At 40.7% G+C, this 25263-nt stretch overlaps 1 protein-coding gene across 10 annotated transcripts in view; it reads left to right on the top strand.

The window, feature by feature from the left end:
* sgip1a (SH3GL interacting endocytic adaptor 1a) overlaps positions 1-25009 on the top strand; it is a 172336-nt gene extending 147327 nt beyond the window's left edge. For all 10 annotated transcript variants that reach the window (XM_073063163.1, XM_073063168.1, XM_073063167.1 and 7 more), the window contains 7 exons: positions 1617-1728; positions 5804-5959; positions 6550-6682; positions 8305-8507; positions 13428-13492; positions 14507-14671; positions 21362-25009. In XM_073063163.1, coding sequence (XP_072919264.1) covers positions 1617-1728; positions 5804-5959; positions 6550-6682; positions 8305-8507; positions 13428-13492; positions 14507-14671; positions 21362-21384 — 857 coding nt within the window. In that variant the 3' untranslated portion in view covers positions 21385-25009. The remainder of the gene's footprint in view (positions 1-1616; positions 1729-5803; positions 5960-6549; positions 6683-8304; positions 8508-13427; positions 13493-14506; positions 14672-21361) is intronic.
* The last annotated feature ends 254 nt before the right edge of the window (positions 25010-25263 follow it).

Here is a 25263-nt window from a genome sequence, read left to right as displayed (position 1 = left end):
ACATTAAAATGCAAAATTTAAAATTTCATGATAATTTACTTCATTTTCTGTTACCATCTGTCCAGTAAAATCATAATTGACTTAATTATTAAATGAAAAAAAGCATTGTATGTTTTATGCACTTAAAACTCTATTGTATTCATATGCTAACAGAAAAAATGGAAATTATAGTGAGCTAATCAAGAAATAGTGTATAGTATGAATGTTCTAGTAGATCTAATCTTAGTGATGCCAGGAGTTCTGTCTGGAGAGTTTGTAACATTAACCTGTGCAAAGGATTTAGGAAATTATATGAGAAAAAACAATATTTCTAAACTAGAAAGATAATGTGTCTGTAGATGTCTGGAAGCCATGTCTAAAATATGTAGAGTTATTTTTTTTCTGTGATCATTAAAGATTGTGACTGCCATGAGGGTACTTTTTGAACACCAGCACCTCTCCATCAGTTCAACAGCAATTTATTAGATCTGAGTTTATAAAATTATCATGAGCAAGTATTCAACTTCAGGAGCCGTCACACCAAAGTTCTCATCCGAAACAAGCAAATGCACACTATAAAATTGGATTTCTTCGATACAGAGTTACCTTTCTCCAGTGTGTTAGGACTTCTAAGAAGGGTGAGTTTCCACTGGAAAAAGGCCATTGAAAATAAAACAGTACCCCAGTTTTCAGATAGAGGCAGCTTCAGTCAAATCCTCCATCAGTTAGCTCAGTCAGTCCTTCATGCTCCAAACCCCACATCCCTCTTCTACCTCCCTTATCTCACTCTTCGATTCCTACAAGGAATTCCAGGAAAATTAGAAATTAGAAATTCAACAATCTTTATTAGTTCTCTTAGTAGATAATTGCTTGACATAGAAGCCAACCATACGGTTCAAAATTTTTATTTTTGATCTGTCCTGTGTAAGCTCATCATCTGGCCCAGTAAGGGTGCTACATTTAGCTACAGGGAAACATTTAACTAAGCTCCTTAGGGGTATCCAGAGACCAAAGGAAGTGAATACAAACGTAAGAATGGGCGAAGACGGATTGATATGTATTATATGCAGGCTCACAGATTCTGAGTTACAACTGTCATTAGACAACAGGTATTAGATGATACACCTCAAACTTTATCCACTGTGAATCAATGCGTTTATGAAAGTGAAGCGAAAAAGTAAGGGTTCATTTTTTTGTATGAAATTTTCTCTTATTCAATGACATCATCAAAGGGTTTGTTCAAAATGCCTGAGCAGATTTGTCCATATCTATATTCCAGATGGGAAATCATACCGAAAATTAACTTCAAAAATACTGGTGGGAACTCATACCTGGAATTTACTCTAGTTTATGGTTAGAAAGTTTTAAAACTATTTGCTTACATCCCAAGATTTTTAAGGTTTTACAGAAGGAGTATTCAAAGGAATAATTCACTTTCTTTTTCATATATCTTCGCTAATTTTCTGTTCACTTTTTTTTAAACCACCTGCATGATTAAAGCCACATCAGATTTTTTCACCTGTGTGCTGCTCTTCTGTTGGTGCTCTGTTTAAGTGACTACTGTGCAATACAAGTGGATTGTTGTTGAAATGAACTAAGTGAAACCAAAGAGTTAAATGTATCAACCTACATTGCAGGTGCTTCCCGAGGACCCAGTCCTTTGACCATGGGTGCACAGGACACACTTCCGGTTGCCGCAGCCTTCACAGAAACTGTCAATGCCTACTTCAAAGGAGCAGATCCAAGCAAGTGAGTAAGCAGTTGGACTAATTTATGTAGTGAGGTCAGTAATCAACCTTCAGTTAAAGCATCAAATGTCATATGTACAAAATGTATGTTACTTAACTGATTTCAGTCAATTCAATAGTAAACATTTTCTAAACAGTTTTAGTACTCCTGAATGCCGGGGTGGGGGGGGGGGTGGAATAAATATCAGCAAAGACAAACCTTTCCAATTGCTCAACAATAACTCCTGCAGGTTAGTCAGAGTGATAGGCAGGAATCAGCTATGATGCCAATCAAGTTAGGGTATCCTGTTAATACTCAATCTGCTTTTAGTTGTCAGTAATAGCTATGTAGGCAATAACGTCTGAGAGCACCCTCTGCTTATTGATATTAATTGCTCTGGTTGAGTATCCTCCTTCAGGATGGAAAACCTGCGAGGACACAGTGAATGATTGATTTTAATTGACACAATATGTATCTAAAATTGATTGATCTTATTAAAGATCTTCATAATCTTTGAATGATGCACAAGGGTTATTGTCAACAAAATTAAAAGAATGTACATTATTAAAAGGCCGCCAACACATTTGCTGACATTGCTAATTTGTAAAATGAGATGAATTTGCATTTGTTGACAGCGTTTGTAAACATTCTGGAACACATCCCATCCTGCTTCATGGAGCAGAATCAGGAGTGGAAGGTGATGTTAGAAGAATCTCCCAGTGACAAAGAGCTGCTTCCCAAATCACAATGTGGATTCTGTCCATCTAAAGGCACTGTTGACTTGATCCTCACAATGTCATCAGTCCGGGAGAAATGCAGGGAGCATTACCAACCATATGAGCTCACTACCGTCTTTGACCTTTACTCAAAATTGATTGGCCAGAGGAAGTCATCTCCATTTGATGTATTCTTCACTATAGCATGTAAGCCTTTATATCAAAGCAACAGATCCACTAATTTTAGTGTATACTTATTGTTCCACATGTTCCCACTCAGTGGTGTGCCCCACCTACTGCTTCCTGCTGGAGGGAAACTGATCTGCTTCACCACTCAGTCTACATCACCTGCACCTAGAACCAGCAGACAAGCCACAGTATGATTCTTGCGTTTGCTCATGTTGAGAACATCACTGATTCCCCCACTAACGCACACGAGAAGATTCCTTAACACTGAATACCACAAAAGAAAGGTTCAATACCATGCTGAAAATAAAGGTTCACAGTGAGCCCTGGAAGATGTGGTTCACTTTCTGCACTTCTAGAGCTACCTTTCAACAATGAGGATCATAAAATTCAGCATTGTCTTCAGTGCAGGAGGAAAAGGTTATAGAGGACCAACACCCTAAAGCCAACATAGTCTATAGGGCAGCAATGTTCACTGCTCTTCTATCTGCTTCTTAGACTTGGATTACTTCAAGTCTCTGGATAGATACCATAAAACCATAGGCATAAGAGGAGAGTTAGCTCATTTAACCCATAGAGTCAGCTCTGCCTTTCCATCATGGCTGATTTATTCTCCTTCTCAATCTAATTCTCCTGCCTTCTCCATGTAACCTTTGATACCCTTACTAATCAAGACCTATTTAATATATATTTAAATAGGTTTAAAAGGTGTATATATACTTAACGACTTGGTGTCCACAGCCATCTGGGGTGGTGAATTCCACAGATTCATCACTCTCTGGCTAAAGAAGTTCCTCCTCATCTCTGTTCTACAGGTACAGTACATCTTTTATTCTGAGGCTGTGAGCTCTAGTCCTAGACTCTAACATTAATGGAAACATCCTCTCCATGCAGGTTTCATTGAGAACTCGCCCCCCATTCTTCTAAACTCCAGTGAGTACAGACTCACAGCCATCAAATGCTCATACTCTAACACTTTCATTCCTGGGATCATTCTTGTGAAGCTCCTCTGGACCATCTCCAGTGCCAGCACATCCTTTCTAGGATAAGTGGCCCAAAACTGCTCACAAAACTCCAAATGTGGTCTGACCAATGCTTTCTAAACCCCCAACTTTACATCCTTGCTTTTATAAATACCACCAAGGCTGTTGTTGCTCAAAATCCTTCAAGTCTACTGGAAGGATAACGAAGTCAGTGTCCGTTTCCTCTGGTAGCCAGCATCTTCAATACTGGGGCATGGTTACACTCATTTCCATTGCCACATCCTTCACCTGTCCCACACTAGACTCAAACCAGAAGTTCTCTTCTGAGTTCTATCAAAGGAAGTGATTACCAGAAAGTGGATAGGTTATTCAAGTCATCTGACGGATAGAAGGATAGGAAGCACTTAATGCTAACCAATCAGATTTACTGGGAACAGCTAACTTTTGATGTCCATTCCTTAGGATTCAGGCTGAATCCTTAATGGCCATCGCCCGGTAGCACTCACATCTATAGTGATTAAATGCTTTGAGAGGTTGGTCATGACTAGACTGAACTCCTGCCTCAGCAAGGACCTGGACCCATTGTAATTTGCCTGTTGCCACAATAGGTCAACAGCAGACACAATCTCAATGGCTCTCCACACGGCTTTAGACCACCTGGACAACACCAACACCTACATCAGGATGCTGTTCATCGACTATAGCTCAGCATTTAATACCATCATTCCTGTAATTCTGATTGAGAAGTTGCAGGACCTGGGTCTCTGTACCTCCCTCTGCAGTTGGATCCTCGACTTCCTAACTGGAAGACCACAATCTGTGCGGATTGGTGATAACACCTCCTCCTTGCTGACGATCAACACTGGTGCACCTCAGGGGTGTGTGATTAGCCCAGTGCTCTACTCACTATACACCCATGACTCTGTGGCTAGGCATAGCTCAAATACCATCTATAAATTTGCCGATGATACAACCATTCTTTGTAGAATCTCAGATGGCGATGAGAGGGCATACAGGAGTGAGATATGCCAACTAGTGAAGTAGTGCTACAGCAACAACCTGGCACTCAACATTAGTAAGATGAAAGAGCTGATTGTGGATATCAGGAAGGGTAAGACGAAGGAACATGTACTAATCCTCATAGAGGGATTGGAAGTGGAGAGAGTGAACAGTTCCAAGTTCCTGGGTGTCATGATTTCTGAGGATCTAACCTGGTCCCAACATATCAATGTAGTCATACAGAAGGCAAGACAGCAGCTATACTTCATTAGGAGTTTGAAGGGATTTGGTATATCAACAAATACACTCAAAAACTTCTATATTTGTACTGTGGAGAGCATTCTGACAAGCTGCATCACTGTCTGGAATGGGGGTGAGGAGTGCGGCTACTACACAGGACAGAAAGAATCTGCAGAGGGTTGTAAATTTAGTCGGCTCCATCTTGAGTACTGGCCTATGAAGTACCCAGGACATCTTCAAGGAGTGGTGTCTCAGAAAGGCAGCGTCCATTATTAAGGGCCTCCAGCAGTCAGGGCATGCCCTTTTCTCACTGTTACCATCAGGTAGGAGGTACAGCTTCTTCCCCTCTGCTATCCGATTCCATTGAACCCTTAAACACTACCCCACTTTTTTTAATATATAGTATTTCTGTTCTTTGCACGATTTTTAATCTATTCAATACACGTATTCTGTATTTGATTTACTTATTTATTATTATTATCTTATTTTGTTTTTTCTTCTATATTATGTACTGCATTGTACTGCTGCTGCTGTTAAGTCAACAAATTTTACAGTGATAATAAACCTGATTTTGAATCTAAAGCTTGAGTTACTTAGTACTTGGTTTTCCTACAATAACTGAGCAGCTAAATGGCATGCATGCTGAACTTACTTATTGGTCTTCAGTAGTGGGCTTAATGTATTGAATGACCTTCTTTTGTCCTGAAGAAGTGATTCCACTTTAGTGCAACTAATGATATTTTTTGATATTCTTTGTCATTCTGTGCTTTAATAAATTTTACAATCAATTAGTCTCAAGTGACTGTTTTACTCAAGAACTCATGATTGTTACTTGTGTTTGCGTTTCTTGTTATTTAATGATTGCATCTTTCTCTCATATTCTCTATCTCAATCCTATTGGTGGATATTTTTGACACAGCTGTTTTATTTTTTGCTTCATTTTGACATCTAGCTATTTGTTTTAATGAACAGGTGCATTGTGAAGATTACAGGAGAAATGGTTCTATCGTTTCCAGCAGGTATCACAAGGCACTTTGCCAATAACCAGTGCCCTGCTGTTCTCACATTCTGCATAACAAACTGCAGCCGATTAGAACATATCCTGCCGAACCCCCAGCTTCTCTGCAGGTAATTTCAGTACAACATATTTTGCTATCCAAGATGAAAAGTGGCTCATTTGTATACATTAGTACACTAAAACTATTTGTACAAGGTAAATTGCCAATGCACAAATGGTCTGACAGATCTCCTCAAAAGGCTAGATTGATCAGTAGTTTAACTGAATGATTTCCACCCAAAACATCAACTGTTCACTTCCTTCCACTGATGCCACCTGACCTCCTGACTCCCTCCAGCATTTAGTTTGTTGCTCCAGATTCCTGTATCTGCTGTCTTGTATCTCTGAAGACAGAATTAAGTTGTCAATCATTATCTAGGTATCTGGAATAAGAAATATCATATGGAATGGAGGTATCCAAAATCATCTTGATTGTAGACATTATTATCTAAATTGAGATATGAGCTAGAGATTGCACATTGTATAAAAGCAGGTACTAAAATGTCAATGTGTTTAGGAGTGTTGAGCTGTTGTATATATTAACCTTTCCTAATTTCAGAGGCATGAGCAAACTGTGAACTAACTCGTGACTGCAGCCTAACATTTTCTGTCTCTTTCTTCTTTAAATTTGTTGGCTAACCATTTTTCTTCTCTTGTCTAGTAACACTTCTCAAGCTGATGCCAAAACAAGAGAATTCTGGGTAAACATGCCGAATCTAATGACTCATTTAAAGAAGGTGGCTGAGCTGAAACCACAGGCTACTTATTACAATGTGGATATGCTAAAATATCAGGTGAATAGACTTTGGACTTTTGCGATACAAACCAATGATCAATAAATATACATTTTGTCAGATTAGACTTCTGCATTGATCAGATTTACTTGTCAGTTAAAATGTTGACCCAGTATTCCCATCTTGCCATCTGCACTACATTCTATGATCATTTTCCACAGAGAATAAGCTTGCTTGGTATAATGCAGAGAGTAAACTGCCAGCTGAAGCATTTCTCCCTTGAGATTTGGAGGTGTGGAAGGTAGAATTATTCTATCCTCTGGTGGTGTTTATGGAGTTATGCTGGTGAAATCCTGCAGGATATGAAGTGCAGGTACTGGTGTAGCAATGGGCAGGGCCTTAACATCTTGGGTTCCAGCTTTCCATAGACTAGAAGATTGAAATACAGTATCTTTAAGAGATCTCCTTCATTGGGCAATGTCAGAAAGCCCATGTTAATTGTCAAAGCAGCAAAGCAGTCTTTGGCCTATAATTGATTAATTCAATGAGAAGTAGTATTTAAATGGAACATATATACTAGTAGTGTGGTATCACTTTCCAAAAAAATGTGACAGATCTGGAAATAAGGCAGTCAAATTTTCTCCCTCTGTAAGGCTCTATACCACAGAAAATTCACATAAAATTACCAGCAGTTAAAACTCCTTATGTTTCCCATAGTACACCAACTGCAGAAATATAAATAGATGGCTTGCTGAATGGTGTTACTGGTGCTACAATGTCTTGGGGAATTCGGTGAATAAGTTGATTATGCACCAACAACCAATGGGGTCATATTCAATAAATATCTATTTTATTGATAATGGGAATATCTAAAAGAAATTCAGAGACGTTGATGACCAGAATCTGAATTAAATAATATCTAAGTCAAAGTATCCCTACGTCTCATATACACAAAAGTAGCACATCAGCCTAGAAATTTTGATCTCTGTCACCATCTTTTGCAGTTCTAAACAGCGTAAGAACACTCAGCAAGGAAGTTGATCCATATGCATTGAATAAACATAACAGTTGCACAATTCATCATATCAGAATAGCAGTATAAAAGTTGTCCCAGACCTTTAGCTGAAGCAGATTCTAGGTGCTTTGCATTTGGAGAGAAAAAGCCTTATACTTGATATTAAGTCCCTTTTGCAAAGTTGGGGGCCAATTGGTTACAGGAAATACATTCTATCTTGGACTAAAAGACAGTCCTTTAAGGAGTTTGTTTCGGACCCAAGATTTAATCTGCTCTTTTAACCAAGTGAATCCTCCCAAAAGTGAACCTGCTTAGAATTCAGATAATGTTGCCTTCAGTCAGATAGCCCCATGACACTGACTGCCAAGGCTCAGGTACCGATTACTTGGACAGGTACTGTAGTCTGAGAAAACCTGTGCCTATTTCACAGGGATACAGGTGAATTCCTTCTTGATTAGCAAGGGCATCAGAGCTTATGTGGAGAAGGCAGTAGAATTGCTTTGAGAGGGAAAATAAATCAAATGGTAGAGCAGACTTAATGGGCCAAATGGCCTAATTCTGCTTCTGTGCCTTATGGTCTTTAAGAGATGAACTTTTGGAAGAGACATTTATTCATATAAAAACACTGAAAATCATACAGAATTAATACCCAGTTTTTTTTTGGAAGGTGTCATCCCAGGGCATTCAATCCACACCACTGAACCTAGCAGTGAGCTGGCGCTGTGAACCTACCTGCACTGATCTTCGAGTAGATTACAAGTATAACGCAGAGGCAATGGTTACACCTGTAGCTCTCAACAATGTCCAGTTCCTCATTCCTGTCGATGGAGGAGTTGCAAAAGTACAGGCAGTGCTTCCGCCTGCTGCTTGGTAAGAGATTATCTCTGCTCACCCAATGAGTCAGTGGGTTGATTTGTTCAAAGCCTGATCTTCTTATCTAGCCCAGAGCATCTGTTAGCCTGATAATCCTTCCTGACACAAAATCCATGGAAAGACCTGACACCATTTCCCATTCTCCAATGTTGTCCATACACTGTTCTGATCCTTCCTATGTACTCTCTAGCTGTTTCTGATCAAACCCTGACATCTTCTATCTTATAGATACCTTTTTACCCACCCTGATCACTACCCAACACTATTATTAATCACCATTCACTCCTCCCACTCTTCCTAAATGTCAACCATGTTGCACTCTGCTACATTCTATCCCACCTGTGTCTATAATTCTTGATTGTTCTGTAGCATACTCTACTCAACAAATAAATTCATACTTTCCTTGCAGCCATTCTAGATCCAGTGTACTAAGCTCGAGCTTTTCTACTCCCAATTATTGTGGAATTATAGAATGATACCACATATAAGAAGACGAGGCTCATTGAAAAAGATATCCAATTAATCTCACTTGTTTGTTCTTTTCCATAGCCCAGTAACTCCCTTTCTTACAAAGAATTACCCCCTTTCCATTTGTAACTTACTTGGAACAGTCCATTCAACATCAATATTAGAGATTGACTCACAACTTCATGTACAGTTTTCTTTCTTGATCCTTCCAGTACTTCTGTCAATTACTTTCAAAATTGGGCTCTGATTACTAGCCCTTCTGGCACTGGACGCAGAAGAATATTTCCAGCTTTTGAGGTCTCACCAAGTCTGGCACTCTAGTGCCATTTTAGCATTTTGCCTGCCTATCCCTCACAAAGCCTTTATGTCCTTCCTAATATGGCGGCAAATGTGTTCTCTGTATAGCTTCTGGATCATGTTTACAAATGTATTCATTTATTTATTGATCCATTTAGAGATAAAGCACAGTAGCAGAGCCTACCGGCCCAACGAACCCATGCTGCCCAATTATACCCATGCGGCCAATTCACCTACCAACCTACTTTGGAATGTGGGAGGAAACCAGAGCACCCAGAGGAAACCCACACAATCTCGGGGAGAATGTGCAAACTCCTTACAGGCTGCAGCGGAATTGAACCCGGGTGGCTGGTGCTGTAACACACAGCATCTTACTTCCTGGCATCTGCATTTACACTGCATATCCACCCATAAAGGTTAGCAGACATGTCCATACTTAATGATTAGTCTTTACACTGGTTCCTGTTACATTCAAAGATCTGAGTGAATAGGCTCACAAGTATCTGCTTTGGCGCCATCCTTAAATTTAGTTTGTTACCCTTGCACATTCTTTCTCTGAACACGAAAAATTGCATAATTGTGCATACTAAATTTCATAATCTTCTTATGAAACTTGTCAGAAAGTGTGTATGCACTGACTGGATTCTAATAGTCGAACATCAAGCTGACCATCACCCACCCATTACATGTGTAATAAGCAATTAGTCAAGACATACAGTAAATCGTCAAAGAACTCCCCCATTTATCTGGAGCATCTCCCTTATATGCATCAACACCCTTGTGACTGTGAAGTAATCCGAAAATTAAAGAAACTGCAGATGCCTGGAAATAAGATGCTGTAAGCACTCAGTGGAACAGGCAGCATCTGTGGAAAGTAAAACAGTCAAGGACCTTTCATCAGAAGTAGGAAAGGGAGGAAACAAGTTAGTTTTACATTCCTAAGTGGATGAGGAAGGAATAGATTGGACAAGAGGAGTATCTCCTATAGGGTGAATATAGGAATCAGAAGCAGGCTTATCATCTCTGACATACACACAGTGGCCACTTTATTAGGTCCAAGAGTGGAACACGGAGTGGCTTTCTGCTGCTGTAGCCCATCCACTTCAAGGTTCGATGTGTTGTGCATTCAGAGTTGCTCTTCTGCACACCACTGTTACAAGTCATGGTTAATTTGAGTTACTATCTCCTCCTGTCAATTAGAAACAGTTTGGCCATTCTCTTCTGACCTCTCTCATTGACGAGGCATTTTCACCCAGTCACTGGATGCTTTTCCTTGTTTTTGCACCATTCTCTGTCAAGTCTAAACACTATGGTTCATGAAAATCCCAGGAGATCAGCAGTTTCTGAGATACTCAAACCACTCTATCTGGCACCAACAATCATTCCACGGTCAAAGTCACTTAGATCACATTTCTTCCCCATTCTGAAGTTTGATCTGAACAACAACTGAACCTCTTGATCATGCCTACCCGCTTTTGTACTCCTGAGGTGCTGCCCACATGATTGTTTGATTAGATATTTGCATTAACAAGCATGTGTGCAGATAAAGTCACCACTGAGTGTATGTCGTGAACTCTGCTGTTTTGTGGCAGCAGTGCAGCACAAGACATAAAAATTATTATAAATCATCATAAGTAAATAAATAGCACTAAAGAGGAAAAGTGAGGTGATGTTCATGGACGATCCATAAATCTGATGGTGGGGGGAGAAACTGTTCCTGAAAATTTGAGAGTGGATCTTCTCCCCAATGGTAGGAATGAGTAGAGGGCATGTCCCAGATGGTGAGGGCCCTTAATGATAGATACCAACTTCTTAAGGCATCACCTCTTGAAGATGTCCTTGTTGGAGGGGAATATTGTGCCCATGATGAATCTGGCTAGGTTTATAAGCTTCATTTGAACTGGATTGGAGAATCTGTAGCAGGTAGTATTGCAACCAGTCAGAATGCTTCACACCATACATCTGAAATATATTGCCATACATGAAGAATAAAGTGCAAATACAGACCACAATAACTTTAGGATAAAGTCAGTTGATGTCTTCCAGAGAGTGGTAAGGACATGCTTGTACTAATATATGGCATTAAGCTTGGGTTTCAGGATATGATGAGAACAATGTCTTGAGTATGAATGTACTCGAAATCCTCCAGTTAGGCCATGTCCATCCTTGTCTTCCCAGTCCATCCATCAACCCCCACCCCACTAATCAAAATGAACTTTCTCAGTTCTGATGAGACCATAAGATATAGGAGCAGAATTGGGTCATTTGGCCTATCGAGTCTGCTCCACCATTCCTTCATGGTTGATCCATTTTTCCTCTCACCCAGTCTCCTGCCTTCTCCCCATATCCCTTCATACCCTGACCAATCATGAACCTATCAACCTCTGATTTAAATATACATAAAGATTTGGCCTTCACAGCTGCCTGTAGCAAAGAATTCCACAGATTCATCACTCTCTGGTTAAAGAAATTCCTCCTCATCCCCATTCTAAAAGGACACCCCTCTTTTCTGAGGCTTAAACTCTCTGGTCTTAAACTCTCCCACCAGAGGAAACATCCTCTCCATGTCCACTCTATCCATTTGCTAGGTTCTAATGAGGCCACTCCTTATTCTTCTGAATTCTAGTGAATTCAGGCCTAGAGGCATCAAATGCTCTTCATATGACAAGCATTTCAATTCTAGAATCATTTTCATGAATCTCCTTTGAACCCTCTCCAGTCTTAGCAGATCCTTTCTAAGATAAGGGGCCAAACCTGCTCATAATAATCCAAGTGAGGCATCACCAGCACTTTATAAAGTCTCAACATTACATCCAGTGCTTTTATATTCTCGTCCTCTTGAAATGAATGCTAACATTTCATTTGCCTTCCTTACCACAGACCAACCTGCAAATTAACCTTTTGAGAATCCTGCACAAGGACTTTGCACCTTAACCTTTTGTATTTTCTCTCCATTTAGAAAATATTTAACCCTTTCATTTCTTCTACAAAAGTGCATGACCATACACTTCCCAACATGGTATTCCATCTGGAGGGTCTTTGACCATAATAACTAGGATTAGAATTAACCCATTTGTCCCATCGAATCTGCTCTACCATTGCATCATGACTGATTTATTAACCCTCTCAACCCTATTCCCCTGTCTTCTCCCCATATCCTTTGATACCCTGATTAAGCAAGAACCAATTAACCTCCACCTTAAATATACCCAGTGACTTGGCCTGCACACCCTTGTGTGGAAAAGAATTCCACAAATTTGCCATGCCTCTGGCTAAAGAAATATTTCCCCATTTCCGTTTTAAATGGACATCCCTCAATTCGGAGGCCACGCCCTCTAGTCCTAGACTCACCCAATATAGGAAGCATTCTCACCACATCCACTCTAACCTGACATTTCATTATTCGATAGGGTTCAGTGAGATCCACCCCTCACTCTTCTAAACTCAAGTGAGCCATCAAACACCCCTCATGTGTTAACTCTTTCATCTCTGGGATCATTCTCATTAATGTCTTCTGATCTCTCTCCAATGCCAGCACATTGTTTCTTAGATAAGGGGTCCAAAACTGCTCAGAATACTCCAAATGCAGTTGGTCCAATGCTTTATAAAGCCTTATCATCACATCCTTGCTTTTATATTCTAATTCTCTTGAAATGAATGCTAACATTGCATTTGTCTTCCTCACCACAAACTCAACCTGCAAGTTAACTTTAAGGATCCTACATGAGGACTTGCACCTTATTATTACTCTCACTGGCACATAGCACAGGCAGCAATCCAGAGATTATTAGCCTGAAGGTCCTGCTTTTCATCTTTCTGCCTAACTTGCAATACTCTCCCTTCAGGACCTCATCCCTTTTCCTACATATGTCATTGGTACCAATAAGCATCACAATTTCAGGCTGTTCATCCTCCCCCTTCAGAATATCCTGGAACCAAACCGAGACATCACTGATCCTGGCACCTGGGAGGCAACATAACATCTGAGTGTCTCTTTCACATCCACTGAAATGTCCATCTTGACGTAAAACATTAACTCTGCTTCTCTTTCTGTGGATGCTGTGTCACCTGCTAATTGTTTAGACAGATCTTGTTTGCCTCAATAGTTTGAAGTTTGCTAAGTAAAATCCTGACTTCCATTTGTTTTTCAAGGAATGCTGAACAACATAGGATACTCTGGAAGATCCCTGATTTATCCCAGAAATCTGAAAATGGAGGTAACTTTACTAAACTTTTTAAAAATCTCCATTACAGACTCTATTTCTGCTCCCAGCAGTTTAAAAATAAACTCAAAATATGACAAAGATTTATGCTGAGCATAAGAATTAGGAGCAGAAGTGAATCATTTGGCCTCTTGAACTTGTTCTGTTAATCAATAAAATCACATCTATTGTAATGCCCCAAATCTACTTTGCCTCCCAATCCCCACATCCTGCGACCCCATAGTATTCACAAATCTCAGTCATGAACATACCCAATGACTGAACACCAATGGCCCTTATTATAAGATCATGCCTTCGTTCTAGACTCCAGCAACATTGCAACAATTTAGCCAGATTAAAAATTCTGAGTATGTTTGGAACAGTTGCATTAAGCAAAGTCTCACATTTGTGAAAATGCGTTCACTCTGACAAAACCACAACACCATGAGTCAGGCAAAGTGCTAAACGACAAAGAAAATTTGCCTTTTATCTATTGCAAAGAAAACTCAGAAGTTATTGTAAAGGCCCTAGAGTAGATCATTGGCTCTCTCTCCTCACTGTATAATTATACGTGGTGTTCAGATACATAGATAGGGGGATCAGTAGGAGCAAAACTGAAATAATTTGAAATACAGTTAAAGTTTGTGTGATGTAAATGCAACAAAAGTTTTGAAATAGAGATACCCTTAATTTTAGAAGGAAAATCAACAAAATTCATAAGGCAGTGTTGCAAATCTGGTTCTCCCTACCAGTGAACATGGAGTTGAAGATAATATATGTCAACCATTAATCCATAACTAAACAAATACAACTTTCTTGACTTTATTTCTGTACAATTTAACTTCTCTCTTCTAGCACTTTCGTGTACTAAGCCACATGACAGCTGTGTACAATGGGAAGCTGGTGATGTGCTTCATGCCTGCATTCAAACATGATGTAAACTTAAGTATAGCTGCCAATCCTTAATTTTTTTTTGAAGGTGAAGTTCTATCCTTCTCCAAACACAGATTCTTCCATGGTTTCTTTTAGGTGTTGGATCTCTCTTGGCCAGGTTTCAGCTGTCTGAGGGCCCAAGTAAACCTGCAACGTTGGCTGTCCAGTTCACCAGCGAAGGGAGCACACTCTCAGGTGCCGATATTGAATTGGTCGGAGGAGGATACAGGTTTTCACTCATCAAAAAGAGATTTGCAGCAGGTAATTCTCAAGATCATTGCCTTCTTCCAAGAAGAGAAATGTACATAGGAACAAGGAGTAGCATAACAATGACAAAGCCTATTCAGCCTTCTTTCAAGAGGCTGGTGTAGTCCCTCTGATACACAGCCATTCTAGTAATTCTGCTGCGATTGTACCCGTCTGATTTCCCAGGATCAAGGAGAAATTCCTTAACTTTTCTCGCAAGGCTGTTGCCCACATTTTTAGTAAAGTTGTTTCAAGTCACATGAAGAAATAACTCTCTTTCAAAAACTCAATTTGCCTCCTACCACCTCTCCTCTTGCCACAGGGATCACTCCCTCTGTGATTCCCTTGTTCATTCACCTCTCCCCACTAATCTCCCTCCTGACACTTATCCTTACAAGCTGAAGAAATGCTTCATTGTCTATTCTCCTCCCTCACCTCCATTCAGAGCCCCAGATAGTCCCTCCAGGGGAGTAAAGACTTCACCTGTGAATCTATTGGGGTCGTCTACTGTAGCTAGTGCTCCCGATGCGGCCTCCTCTACATTGGCGAGACCCAATGTAGAATGGAGCACCGCTTCAAGAGGGATTTCCCGGTGGCCACCCATTTAAGTTCCAATCTCCATTCCCATTCCAACATGCTTAGCCTCCAACCTGATGGTATGAACATCAGTCTCTCCAATTTCCAGTAATTTTCCCCTACCCCTTCCCTCTTCTTCAATTCTGCCCTCTGGGCCACCTACCCTCTTCCTCACCTGTCTATCACCTCCCCTTGGTGCCCCTCCTCTTCCCTTTTTCCATGGTCCAATTTCCTCTCCAATCAGATTCCTTCTTCTCCAGTTCTTTACCTTTTCCACCTATCACTTCCCAGCTTCTTACCTCCTCCCAGCTTTACCTATCACCTTCAAGCTTGTACTCCTTCCCCTCCCACAACCTTCTTATTCTGGCATCTTGCCTCTTCATGTGTGGGCCTGATGAAGGGTCTTGGCCCAAAACATCGACTGTTTATTCATTTCCATAGTTGCAGCCTGACCTGCTGAATACCTCCAGCATTTTGTGTGTGCCACTTTCAAAAGATTCACTATAAGCAGCATCTCCTGCCTACACTTGAGCCACAACTTTGAATATGTGAGAGCTTTCTGGATTCATCCTCGAGTCTGCAATAACCTACGGAGATACTGGCTCCAATAACTTGGGGAGTAATTCTACCCTGGCAGAAAAGACACCGTTTTTTTTCCAGTTGGTGACTACTGAAATGTTATCAGAGCACCTGCTATAGGAGATCACAGGGAACTGGAGAGGTTACCTGTCCCTTGGCATTCAGTGTCAACATCTGCCACAAAAGGTCTGCATCACAAGGGAATTAAATATGGCCCTTGGTACAAAATCCGTGAGTCATTGACTGTAAGTTCATTGCCTCACTATGCCTTTCAAGGCAGCTAAATGCTGGAGTACCCAAAGAAAGTAATTATTAAGCAGGATTATTCTGACAGCTGGCTGGTGGGTCCATTGACAACAACTGGTGAGCTGCAGCACACACAAAGTGTGTCAAGACCCTTCATCAGAATCCTTTGTTCTTCACCAGTCTCTGCCCAAACAATTGATGCTGCCAAACTTGCTGAGTCCCTCCAGCATTTTGTGTGTGTTGCTTAAGATCTCCAGCACTTGCAGAATCTCGTTTGATGCCTTGTGTACATCAGCCTGCTCAGGGCCTGCAAGCCTGTGTGCTGTAGCATTGGAGGTCAGGTAGCAATGTCTCTGACCCTTTGTACTGCCACTGGGTTCATGAATGTGTCCAGGATTGAGTCAGCAATGCACTGAGCTGGGGAGGCTGGAAATGCTTGCTAGCCTCTTCACTTGAATCAGCAGGCCATCCTTCACTTAAAAAGGTGAGAGGATTGTTTCATTTGCTTTATTTTTTGTTGATCTACATGTATTAATATAGTGTTAAATATACATAATGAATATACATAATGTTCAGTTAATTTTAGACCATAAAACACAGGAGCAAAATTAGGTCATTTGGTCCATCGAGTCTACTCCACCATTTTATCATGGCTGATTAATCCCTCACAACACCACTTGCCTGCCTTCTCCCCATACCCTTTGATGCACTGACTAACCAAGAACCTACCAACTTCTACTTGAAATATACTCAATGATTTGGCCTCCATAGATATCCATGGCAATGAATTCTACAGATCCACTACTGTCTGGGTAAGAAATTCCTCTTCATCTCTGTTCTGAATGGACATTCCTCTATTCTGAGGCTGTGCCCTCTGGTCCTAGAATTACCCAATACATGAAACATCCTCTCCATATCCACTCTATCTAGGCCTTTCAATATTAAATAGGTTTCAATAAATCCCTCCTCATTCTTCTAAGCTCCAGTGAGTACAGGCCCACAGCCATCAAATGTTTTTCTTAAGTTAACCTTTTCATTCCTGGGATCATTCATGTGGACCTGCTCTGGATCCTCTCCAGTGCCAGTACATCTTTAATCAGATAATGAATCCAGAACTGTTCACAATACTCTGACCAATGTCTTATAAAGCCTCAGCATTACATCCTTGCTCCTACATTCTAGTCTTCTCAAAACGAATGTTAACATTTCATTTGGCTTCCTCAACACCGACTCAGCCTTCAAGTTAACCTTTATGGAATCCTGCACAAGGACTCCCAAGTCCCTTTGCACCTCTGATTTTTGAATTTTCTCCCCATTTAGAAAATAGTCGATGCCTTTATCCCTTCTGCTGAAGTGCATGATCATACACTTCACTACACTATATTCCATCTGCCACTTCTTTGCCCATTCTCCTAATCTGTCTAAGTCCTTCTGCAGACTCTGTTTCCTAAACACTAGCTGATCCTTGACCTATCTTCACATCATCCACAAATGTGGCCACAAAGCCATCAATTCCATCATCCATATCATTGAAATATAACATGAAAAGAACTGGTCCCAATACCAACACCTACAGAACACCACTAGTCATCGGCAGCCAACTGGAACAGGCTCCCTTTATTCCCACTCATTGCCTCCTGCCAGTCAGCCAATCATCCATCCTTGCTGGTATCTTTCCCATAATATCATGATCTCTTAACTTGTTCAACATCCTTATATGTGGCAGCTTGTCAAAAGCCTTCTGAAAATCCAACTAAACGACATCCACTGACTCTCCTTTGTCTATCGTGCCTGTTATTCCCACAAAGACTTCCAACAGATTTGTCAGGAAAGATTTCCCCTGAAGGAAACCATGCGTACTTTGGCCTACTTTATCACGTGCCTCCCAGTACACCAAAACCTCATACATAATATAATAATTTTATCAATAGCATCTAATTATTTTATTTACATATTTTTAGCTATATTAGATATCTTTGATCCATCGAAACCCAGCTGTGGATGGATAGCGCAGAATTATGTGCAGATTCCTGTATCAGAAGAGTGAGACGTGATTGCTTCTGAAATTAATGTGTGGCAGCTAGTTTTTGAGGAAACAATTAGCATTTCTGTATTTGTTGTGTAAGGCCTGGATTGTTACCTTTGGTGTTTAATGTTCATATTTCAGGATTGATTATTGGTAGATCAAGGATTACAGTATCTGTTCCTATTTACTCTTTCATGCTCATTTGTTACTCTGTCTATAGTATATAAAAGCAAGGATGTAATGTTGACACTTTATAAAGCACTGAGTACTTTGAGCAGTTTTGTGCCCCATATCTAAGAAAGGATATACTGACGTTGGAGAGGCTTTAAAGGAGATTCATAAAAATGATTCTGTGATTGAAAGGCTTATCATTTGAGGAACATTTTATGGCTCTAGGCCTCTGCTCACTGGAATTCAGGAAAACAAGAGGTAACCTCATTAATACCTATCAAATGTTAAAAGGCCTCAATAAAGTGGATGCGGAGAGGATGTTTCCTATGGTGGGGGAGTAAGACCAGAAGACACTGATGCACCATCAATAACTCACGCTGAGAGGTCGGAAGCGTGGTATCGGCTTTTATTGACTGGAAGAATAAACAACACTACATCCTGGGGAAAGAGGGAGAGCAGCAGCCCACAGTCGCCTTTATACAGGGGTCTGTGGGAGGAGCCAACAGGAGCAGTCAGACAGGTATATCTAGTTCACCACAGACACAGCCTCAGAATAGAGGGGGTGCTCCTTACAAAATGGAGATGAGGAGGAATTTCTTTGACCAGAGTGTGGTGAATCTGTGGATTTCATTGACACTGGCTGCTTCAAGATCCCCTGTAATACTTTATAACAGGGCTTGTTGTAGCCTTGTTCACAAGTCTGACCGAGAAACACTGCCTAGAACAGGATACCTACAAACTTGTCCTTCGTGCTGGAATACCAACAATGTAGTGTTGCTTCAGCAATTAATGAGCCTGCCTTCCCACCACATCACCAAAGGCAGCAGAGACACTCCATAGGGACTGTCCTATATCATTATCACTCCATAGAAAATTACCTATATCATCACCATTCCACAGAGACTGTCCCATATCATCACCACTCCACAGAAACTGTCCTGTATCATCACCACTCCACAGAGACTGTCCCGTATCATCACCACTCCACAGAAACTGTCCCGTATCATCACCACACCACAGAGATTGTCCTATATCATCACCATTCCACAGAGACTGTCCCATATCATCACCACTCCAGAAACTGTCCTATATCATCACCATTCCACAGAGACTGTCCCATATCATCACCACTCCACAGAGACTGTCCTATATCATCACCATTCCACAGAGACTGTCCTGTATCATCACCACTCCAGAAACTGTCCTATATCATCACCATTCCACAGAGACTGTCCCATATCATCACCATTCCACAGAGACTGTCCCATATCATCACCACTCCACAGAGACTGTCCTATATCATCACCATTCCACAGAGACTGTCCTGTATCATCACCACTCCACAGAGACTGTCCCATATCATCACCATTCCACAGAGACTGTCCCATATCATCACCACTCCACAGAGACTGTCCCGTATCATCACCACTCCACAGAGACTGTCCCATACCATCACCACTCCACAGAGACTGTCCCATATCATCACCACTCCAGAGACTGTCCTGTATCATCACCACTCCACAGAAACTTTCCCGTATCATCACCACTCCACAGAGACTTTCCCGTATCATCACCACTCCACAGAGACTGTCCCATATCATCACCATTCCACAGAGACTGTCCTATAGCATCACCACTCCACAGAGACCGTCCCATATCATCACCACTCCACAGAGACTGTCCTGTATCATCACCATTCCACAGAGACTGTCCTGTATCATCACCACTCCACAGAGATTGTCCTATATCATCACCATTCCACAGAGACTGTCCCATATCATCACCACTCCAGAAACTGTCCTATATCATCACCATTCCACAGAGACTGTCCCATATCATCACCACTCCACAGAGACTGTCCTATATCATCACCATTCCACAGAGACTGTCCTGTATCATCACCACTCCAGAAACTGTCCTATATCATCACCATTCCACAGAGACTGTCCCATATCATCACCATTCCACAGAGACTGTCCCATATCATCACCACTCCACAGAGACTGTCCTGTATCATCACCACTCCACAGAGACTGTCCTATATCATCACCATTCCACAGAGACTGTCCCATATCATCACCACTCCACAGAGACTGTCCTATATCATCACCATTCCACAGAGACTGTCCTGTATCATCACCACTCCACAGAGACTGTCCTATATCATCACCATTCCACAGAGACTGTCCCATATCATCACCACTCCACAGAGACTGTCCTGTATCATCACCACTCCACAGAGACTGTCCTATATCATCACCATTCCACAGAGACTGTCCCATATCATCACCACTCCAGAAACTGTCCTATATCATCACCATTCCACAGAGACTGTCCCATATCATCACCACTCCACAGAGACTGTCCTGTATCATCACCATTCCACAGAGACTGTCCTGTATCATCACCACTCCACAGAGACTGTCCTATATCATCACCATTCCACAGAGACTGTCCTATATCATCACCATTCCACAGAGACTGGCCCATATCATCACCACTCCACTGTTAAGGTCCAGTTTCTCTCCAACTTAGGAAACATAGTTTTCGAACATGAATAAGACCCTGACTATCACTTTCGGTCAGGCAAGTACTGCCGGTTATTTGGATCATACAATCAAGCAGAAAGTATCCACTCTCTTGCTACCCATCATTCTGAACCATATCATATTGCTAGCTGTCCAGAGTGAATGATTGTCACTTGCACTGAATGCCTGCCAGACTTACATAAAATGAGAGCCCCCAAAATCACACACTATATACCCCAATATTACACACTACTCTCTCACCATCAGAATGGACAGGATCAATTCCTCAAAGGTCAAAGCAGGAAATTTGTTGGCACCCTTCTCAATTACACAGGTTGATAGATGGTCTGATACAATGCACCTGTTCAGATCTGCACCGAATTTAGGGCAATCAGTCCAGAGAACTCCCAAGGAGATTCCAAGGACAAGTATTTACAATATGGCCAGATACATTTCATGTCAATGTGGAATGAAGCTTCTATCACTCTGCCTCAGACACTAATTCTGCATGTCAGCTGACAGTAATTTACCAGGGTGTGACATCAGTATTTCTTACTTAGTTTTTTTTTCCTTTTGCAGGGAAATATATGGCTGACAACTGAAGTCTCACACCTCTGCCCGGTGTTCAAAACGACTCCCCAGAGAGCTTTTTAAACTCAGACTAGGAGTCATTAAGGACTGAACCCATGAAACAAACTTTTACTCTCTGATTTTAAATTACTGTTCCACATGGCCAGAACATTTCTAACAACTGGAAGTTGGAGTAACACCAGAAAGCGCCGAACAGTATTACTATATGATTAACGTGACATTGGTAACATTTCGTACTTTACAGTGTAACAAATGTATTTGTAATTTGGTAATCACCTTCCCATACACTCATAACGTCAAACGTCTGTATTCCAGCTTAAAGGCATTTCAGAGACATCATTATTAACCTGTAGGCTATGCCTCTTTGAACATGTAGCATTGTATTTCAGTGGAATTGTCCAAGAAAATATACCGTATTCTCTGAATTTTTAGCCCCTGAACTCACCAGTATTGATGCCAATTGTTTAAGTTTTATATATTAAAAAAATGTTGGGAACTTGTCCATTTTGATATCTCCCAGATGATGATTGAGAGTAATTTTGCCAAGCAATGCTATATTTTAGAGGGAAAGAGAGGCATAAGGAGGGAAGGTGTGCACTATTACAGGATAAATACTTTGTTTCCTCAAACAGAAAGTCAGGCCTGTTAACTTTTTCAGAAGGAAAAATCCAGTACAATGTAAAAGGGGTCAGTCAAAGCTGACATTTCAGATGGGACCCTTAGGATGGGTTCTAAAATTATATCTTACAGCTGCAGATTAACTTATTATGCAGTTCCAATGTTAACATTCCAGTCTGAATGTTATGCCAGTTTCATGTCAGTGCAAAAATTTACCAAATTCTAACGTGAATTCTAGTTTCAGCAGCTTCTTCAGAAATATTGCTTTGGTGATGTGGTTGCAATTTTTACAAAATAAAAGCAAAATGTAGAAAATATGTTGTAATGTGAAAAAAATGGATGTATTATCCACTTTGGATTTTCTTTTCATCTCTCGTGTGCATCCAGAGTGTTTTCTCAAATAATCGTAAAACAAATTTACATTTACACTTTTGTTAAAAATGCATTGCTTTAAAACTCAAGTCCTGTCCTGTTACAAGGACCACATGAAATTGCTTTAAATGTGTAAATCAATATTTTCTCTACAAACTCTTGTCCCAGCCAAAGATTTGCATAACTATAAGTTAGTATTTGGTGGCTCCTGAATCTAGGCTGGAGTACGGTACAAAGTGTGTGGATAATTATGAAGACAATCATTTTGCAGGTACTCCACTAAACATACTTCCATTTCAATCACTGAAAAAACTCTTTTAAAAAATTAAAATGAGATCTGTAGAAACACAGTGTCAGTGCAAACATCATTGCTACTAAGTTAGTGGTGATTCTTTGAATAGCTTATTTCTAGTGAGCTGGGAAATACACTTTGGTGACAACTTGTGGATCGGAGCAAAACATTCACCCTGTCATTGAGAGCGGTAAGGTATATTGCAAGGTGCGACTCAGATACATGGTTTTGACCCACGTCTCAGATGGTAAACACAGCGCAGGTGATGTCTGAGATGCAAGGGGTAACATCTTTGAGCAAGGATTCACAACTTGGTGCCTGTGGACCCCTTGGTTAATGGTAAGGCTCTGTGGCATAAAAAATATTGAGAAGCCCTTTGTTAGAGGCTGGTAAAGTATGGTTGCTAGCAGGCCAAACAGCAGAGGAGTTACAGACTCCCTAAAAAGCCCAATGAAACAAATGGTCGATGGGGTTGTTAAGAAGGAGTTTGGTGTGCTGGCATTCATTAGTTGGGAATTGAGTTCTAGAGCCACGAGGTAAGATGTAGCTCTATAAAGCCCAGGTTAGGCCACATTTGGAATATAGTGTTCTGTTCTGATCACCTCATTATACAAAGGATGAGAAAGCTTTCAGAGGAGATTGTGGATTAGAGAGCACATCCTATGAGGATAGGTTGAGCAAGCTAGGGCAATTCTCTTTGGAACAAAGGAGGATGGGAGGGGACAATAGAGGAGAACAAGATGATAAGAGGCATAGACTGAGTGTATAGCCAGATACTTTTTCCCAAGGCAGAAATGGCTAGTATGAGGGCAGATAGTTTTAAGGTGATTAGAGGAATATATAGGGGAATGTTAGTGGTAGTTTTTTTTAAGGAGAGTGGTGGGTGATTGAAACGCCCAGTCAGGGGTGGTGGTAGAGGCAGATACATTAGGAGTATTTAAGAAACTCTTAGATAGGCACATGGATGATAGGAAGTAGAGGGTTAGATTGATCTTAAAACAGATTAAAAGGTTGGTACAACGATGTGGGCCGAAGGCCTGTACTGTGCAGTAATGTTCTATCAGCTGTGCAGACTAGCTGCTGTAACATCAAATACCAGTCAGCATTGGAAGAGCTGTGCCTGTGTGTACCTCCACTCTTGAAGTCACCCACCAGCCGGAATCTACAATCTCGAGTGTTGCTGCTACATTTGAGGCTGAAAGCTGGTTTTAAAGGAAATATTTTATTCTGATGTTAAGTTACACTTCCAGTTGAAATCTTCCCTCAGCAGTGATAAGGATAGAGCTTCAACACCTTTACAAGGCTGGTCCTTATTACACCATACACATTCTTCAGTTTATTTTGGAAATGAAAGAGAAAGTGTTTGTTCCTTGTTTTTTTTTTGGAACCATTGCGGCACTATTCTGCACAACTGTGCATTGTGAATGTACTTCTAGGAATTTGAGAAAAATAATCAGACCTGACCATTTCTGACTGTATTTTGCCTTATAGATTTGAATCTCCCTGTAGATATATCAATGTTCTCCTGAGTAGAAGCAATGCTTGCTGTAAAATATGTGGTGCAAATTAAAGGTTTTGAACCTTGGACTGCATCGATTAGTCTCAGCTGGACAAAAGTTGAACTGCTACAATTAGCCCTCATGTCCCATGTACTAGGCAGGGAAAAATTGGCGAGGGACCTCATTCCTGATTACTATGCAGTGGCACCGACTGAAGCGAGCACATTTGTGGATGTTGAGTGGTTCACAGTCATGCTCACTGAATGATTCTGGATCTGATGAAAGGTCATCAGCCTGAATCATTAATTCTGTTTCTCTCTCTGCAGATGCTGCCTGACCTGCTGAGTATTTCCAACATTTTAACTGTTTTTATCTCACACTCACTGCCATACCTTTCACGGTTTGATAGCTTGTCAACATCGATTGTCAGGTCACCCACTAAGAAGCACACACTGAATGGCTACTAGGGGTGAGGTACCTTTGGGCCTGCGTGACCATATCCCAGCATGATGAGTCAACACCTTCAGAAGAGAGGGAGGGAACTGAAACAAAAATAAGAAATGGCTCCATTGATGTTGCGTGCTATTTTGTAAATACTGATGTTTTTATATAAATATATATATACAAATATATATGTCATTCCCTCAGTGGCTGTTTTCCCTGTTGGTTCATTGCACATAATTATGAATATGCAACTATGTTTTAATGTATTATGTATTAAAGAAATGGTCTGGCCATTTATAAATTTAAAATTCAAAATTCTATACAGTATGGAAATTGTACTGTCATAACTGTTTAAAATGTTAAATGTTGCTTTTTTTTGAAATTGAAATAAAGTTTAAAAATTGAAATGTGGTCTATTTATAAATACTGTGTTTCTTTTGGACTTCCATTTTTCAGCTCTTTTAAAATCTGACAGAAGCACAGCACAGTGAGCAACAGAACGTTTTCTTCTGCTCAGTCCTGAAAAAGAAATCACCTGTCTGTACCAGGGAAAACATCCAAATGAAAATCTCTCCACAACTCAGTTCAACATCATAACTCATGTGTAGTAGAACGGGAAATTCTTTTTTTTTTAACTTTTTTTATTGAGTTTTCAAATGATTACA

The sequence above is a fragment of the Hemitrygon akajei genome, chromosome 12 (genome assembly GCF_048418815.1).
Source record: "Hemitrygon akajei chromosome 12, sHemAka1.3, whole genome shotgun sequence".
Classification (NCBI taxonomy): Eukaryota; Metazoa; Chordata; class Chondrichthyes; order Myliobatiformes; family Dasyatidae; genus Hemitrygon; species Hemitrygon akajei.
The sequence above is the reverse complement of the archived record's forward strand: the minus strand, read 5'-3'. Positions and strand labels throughout refer to the sequence as shown.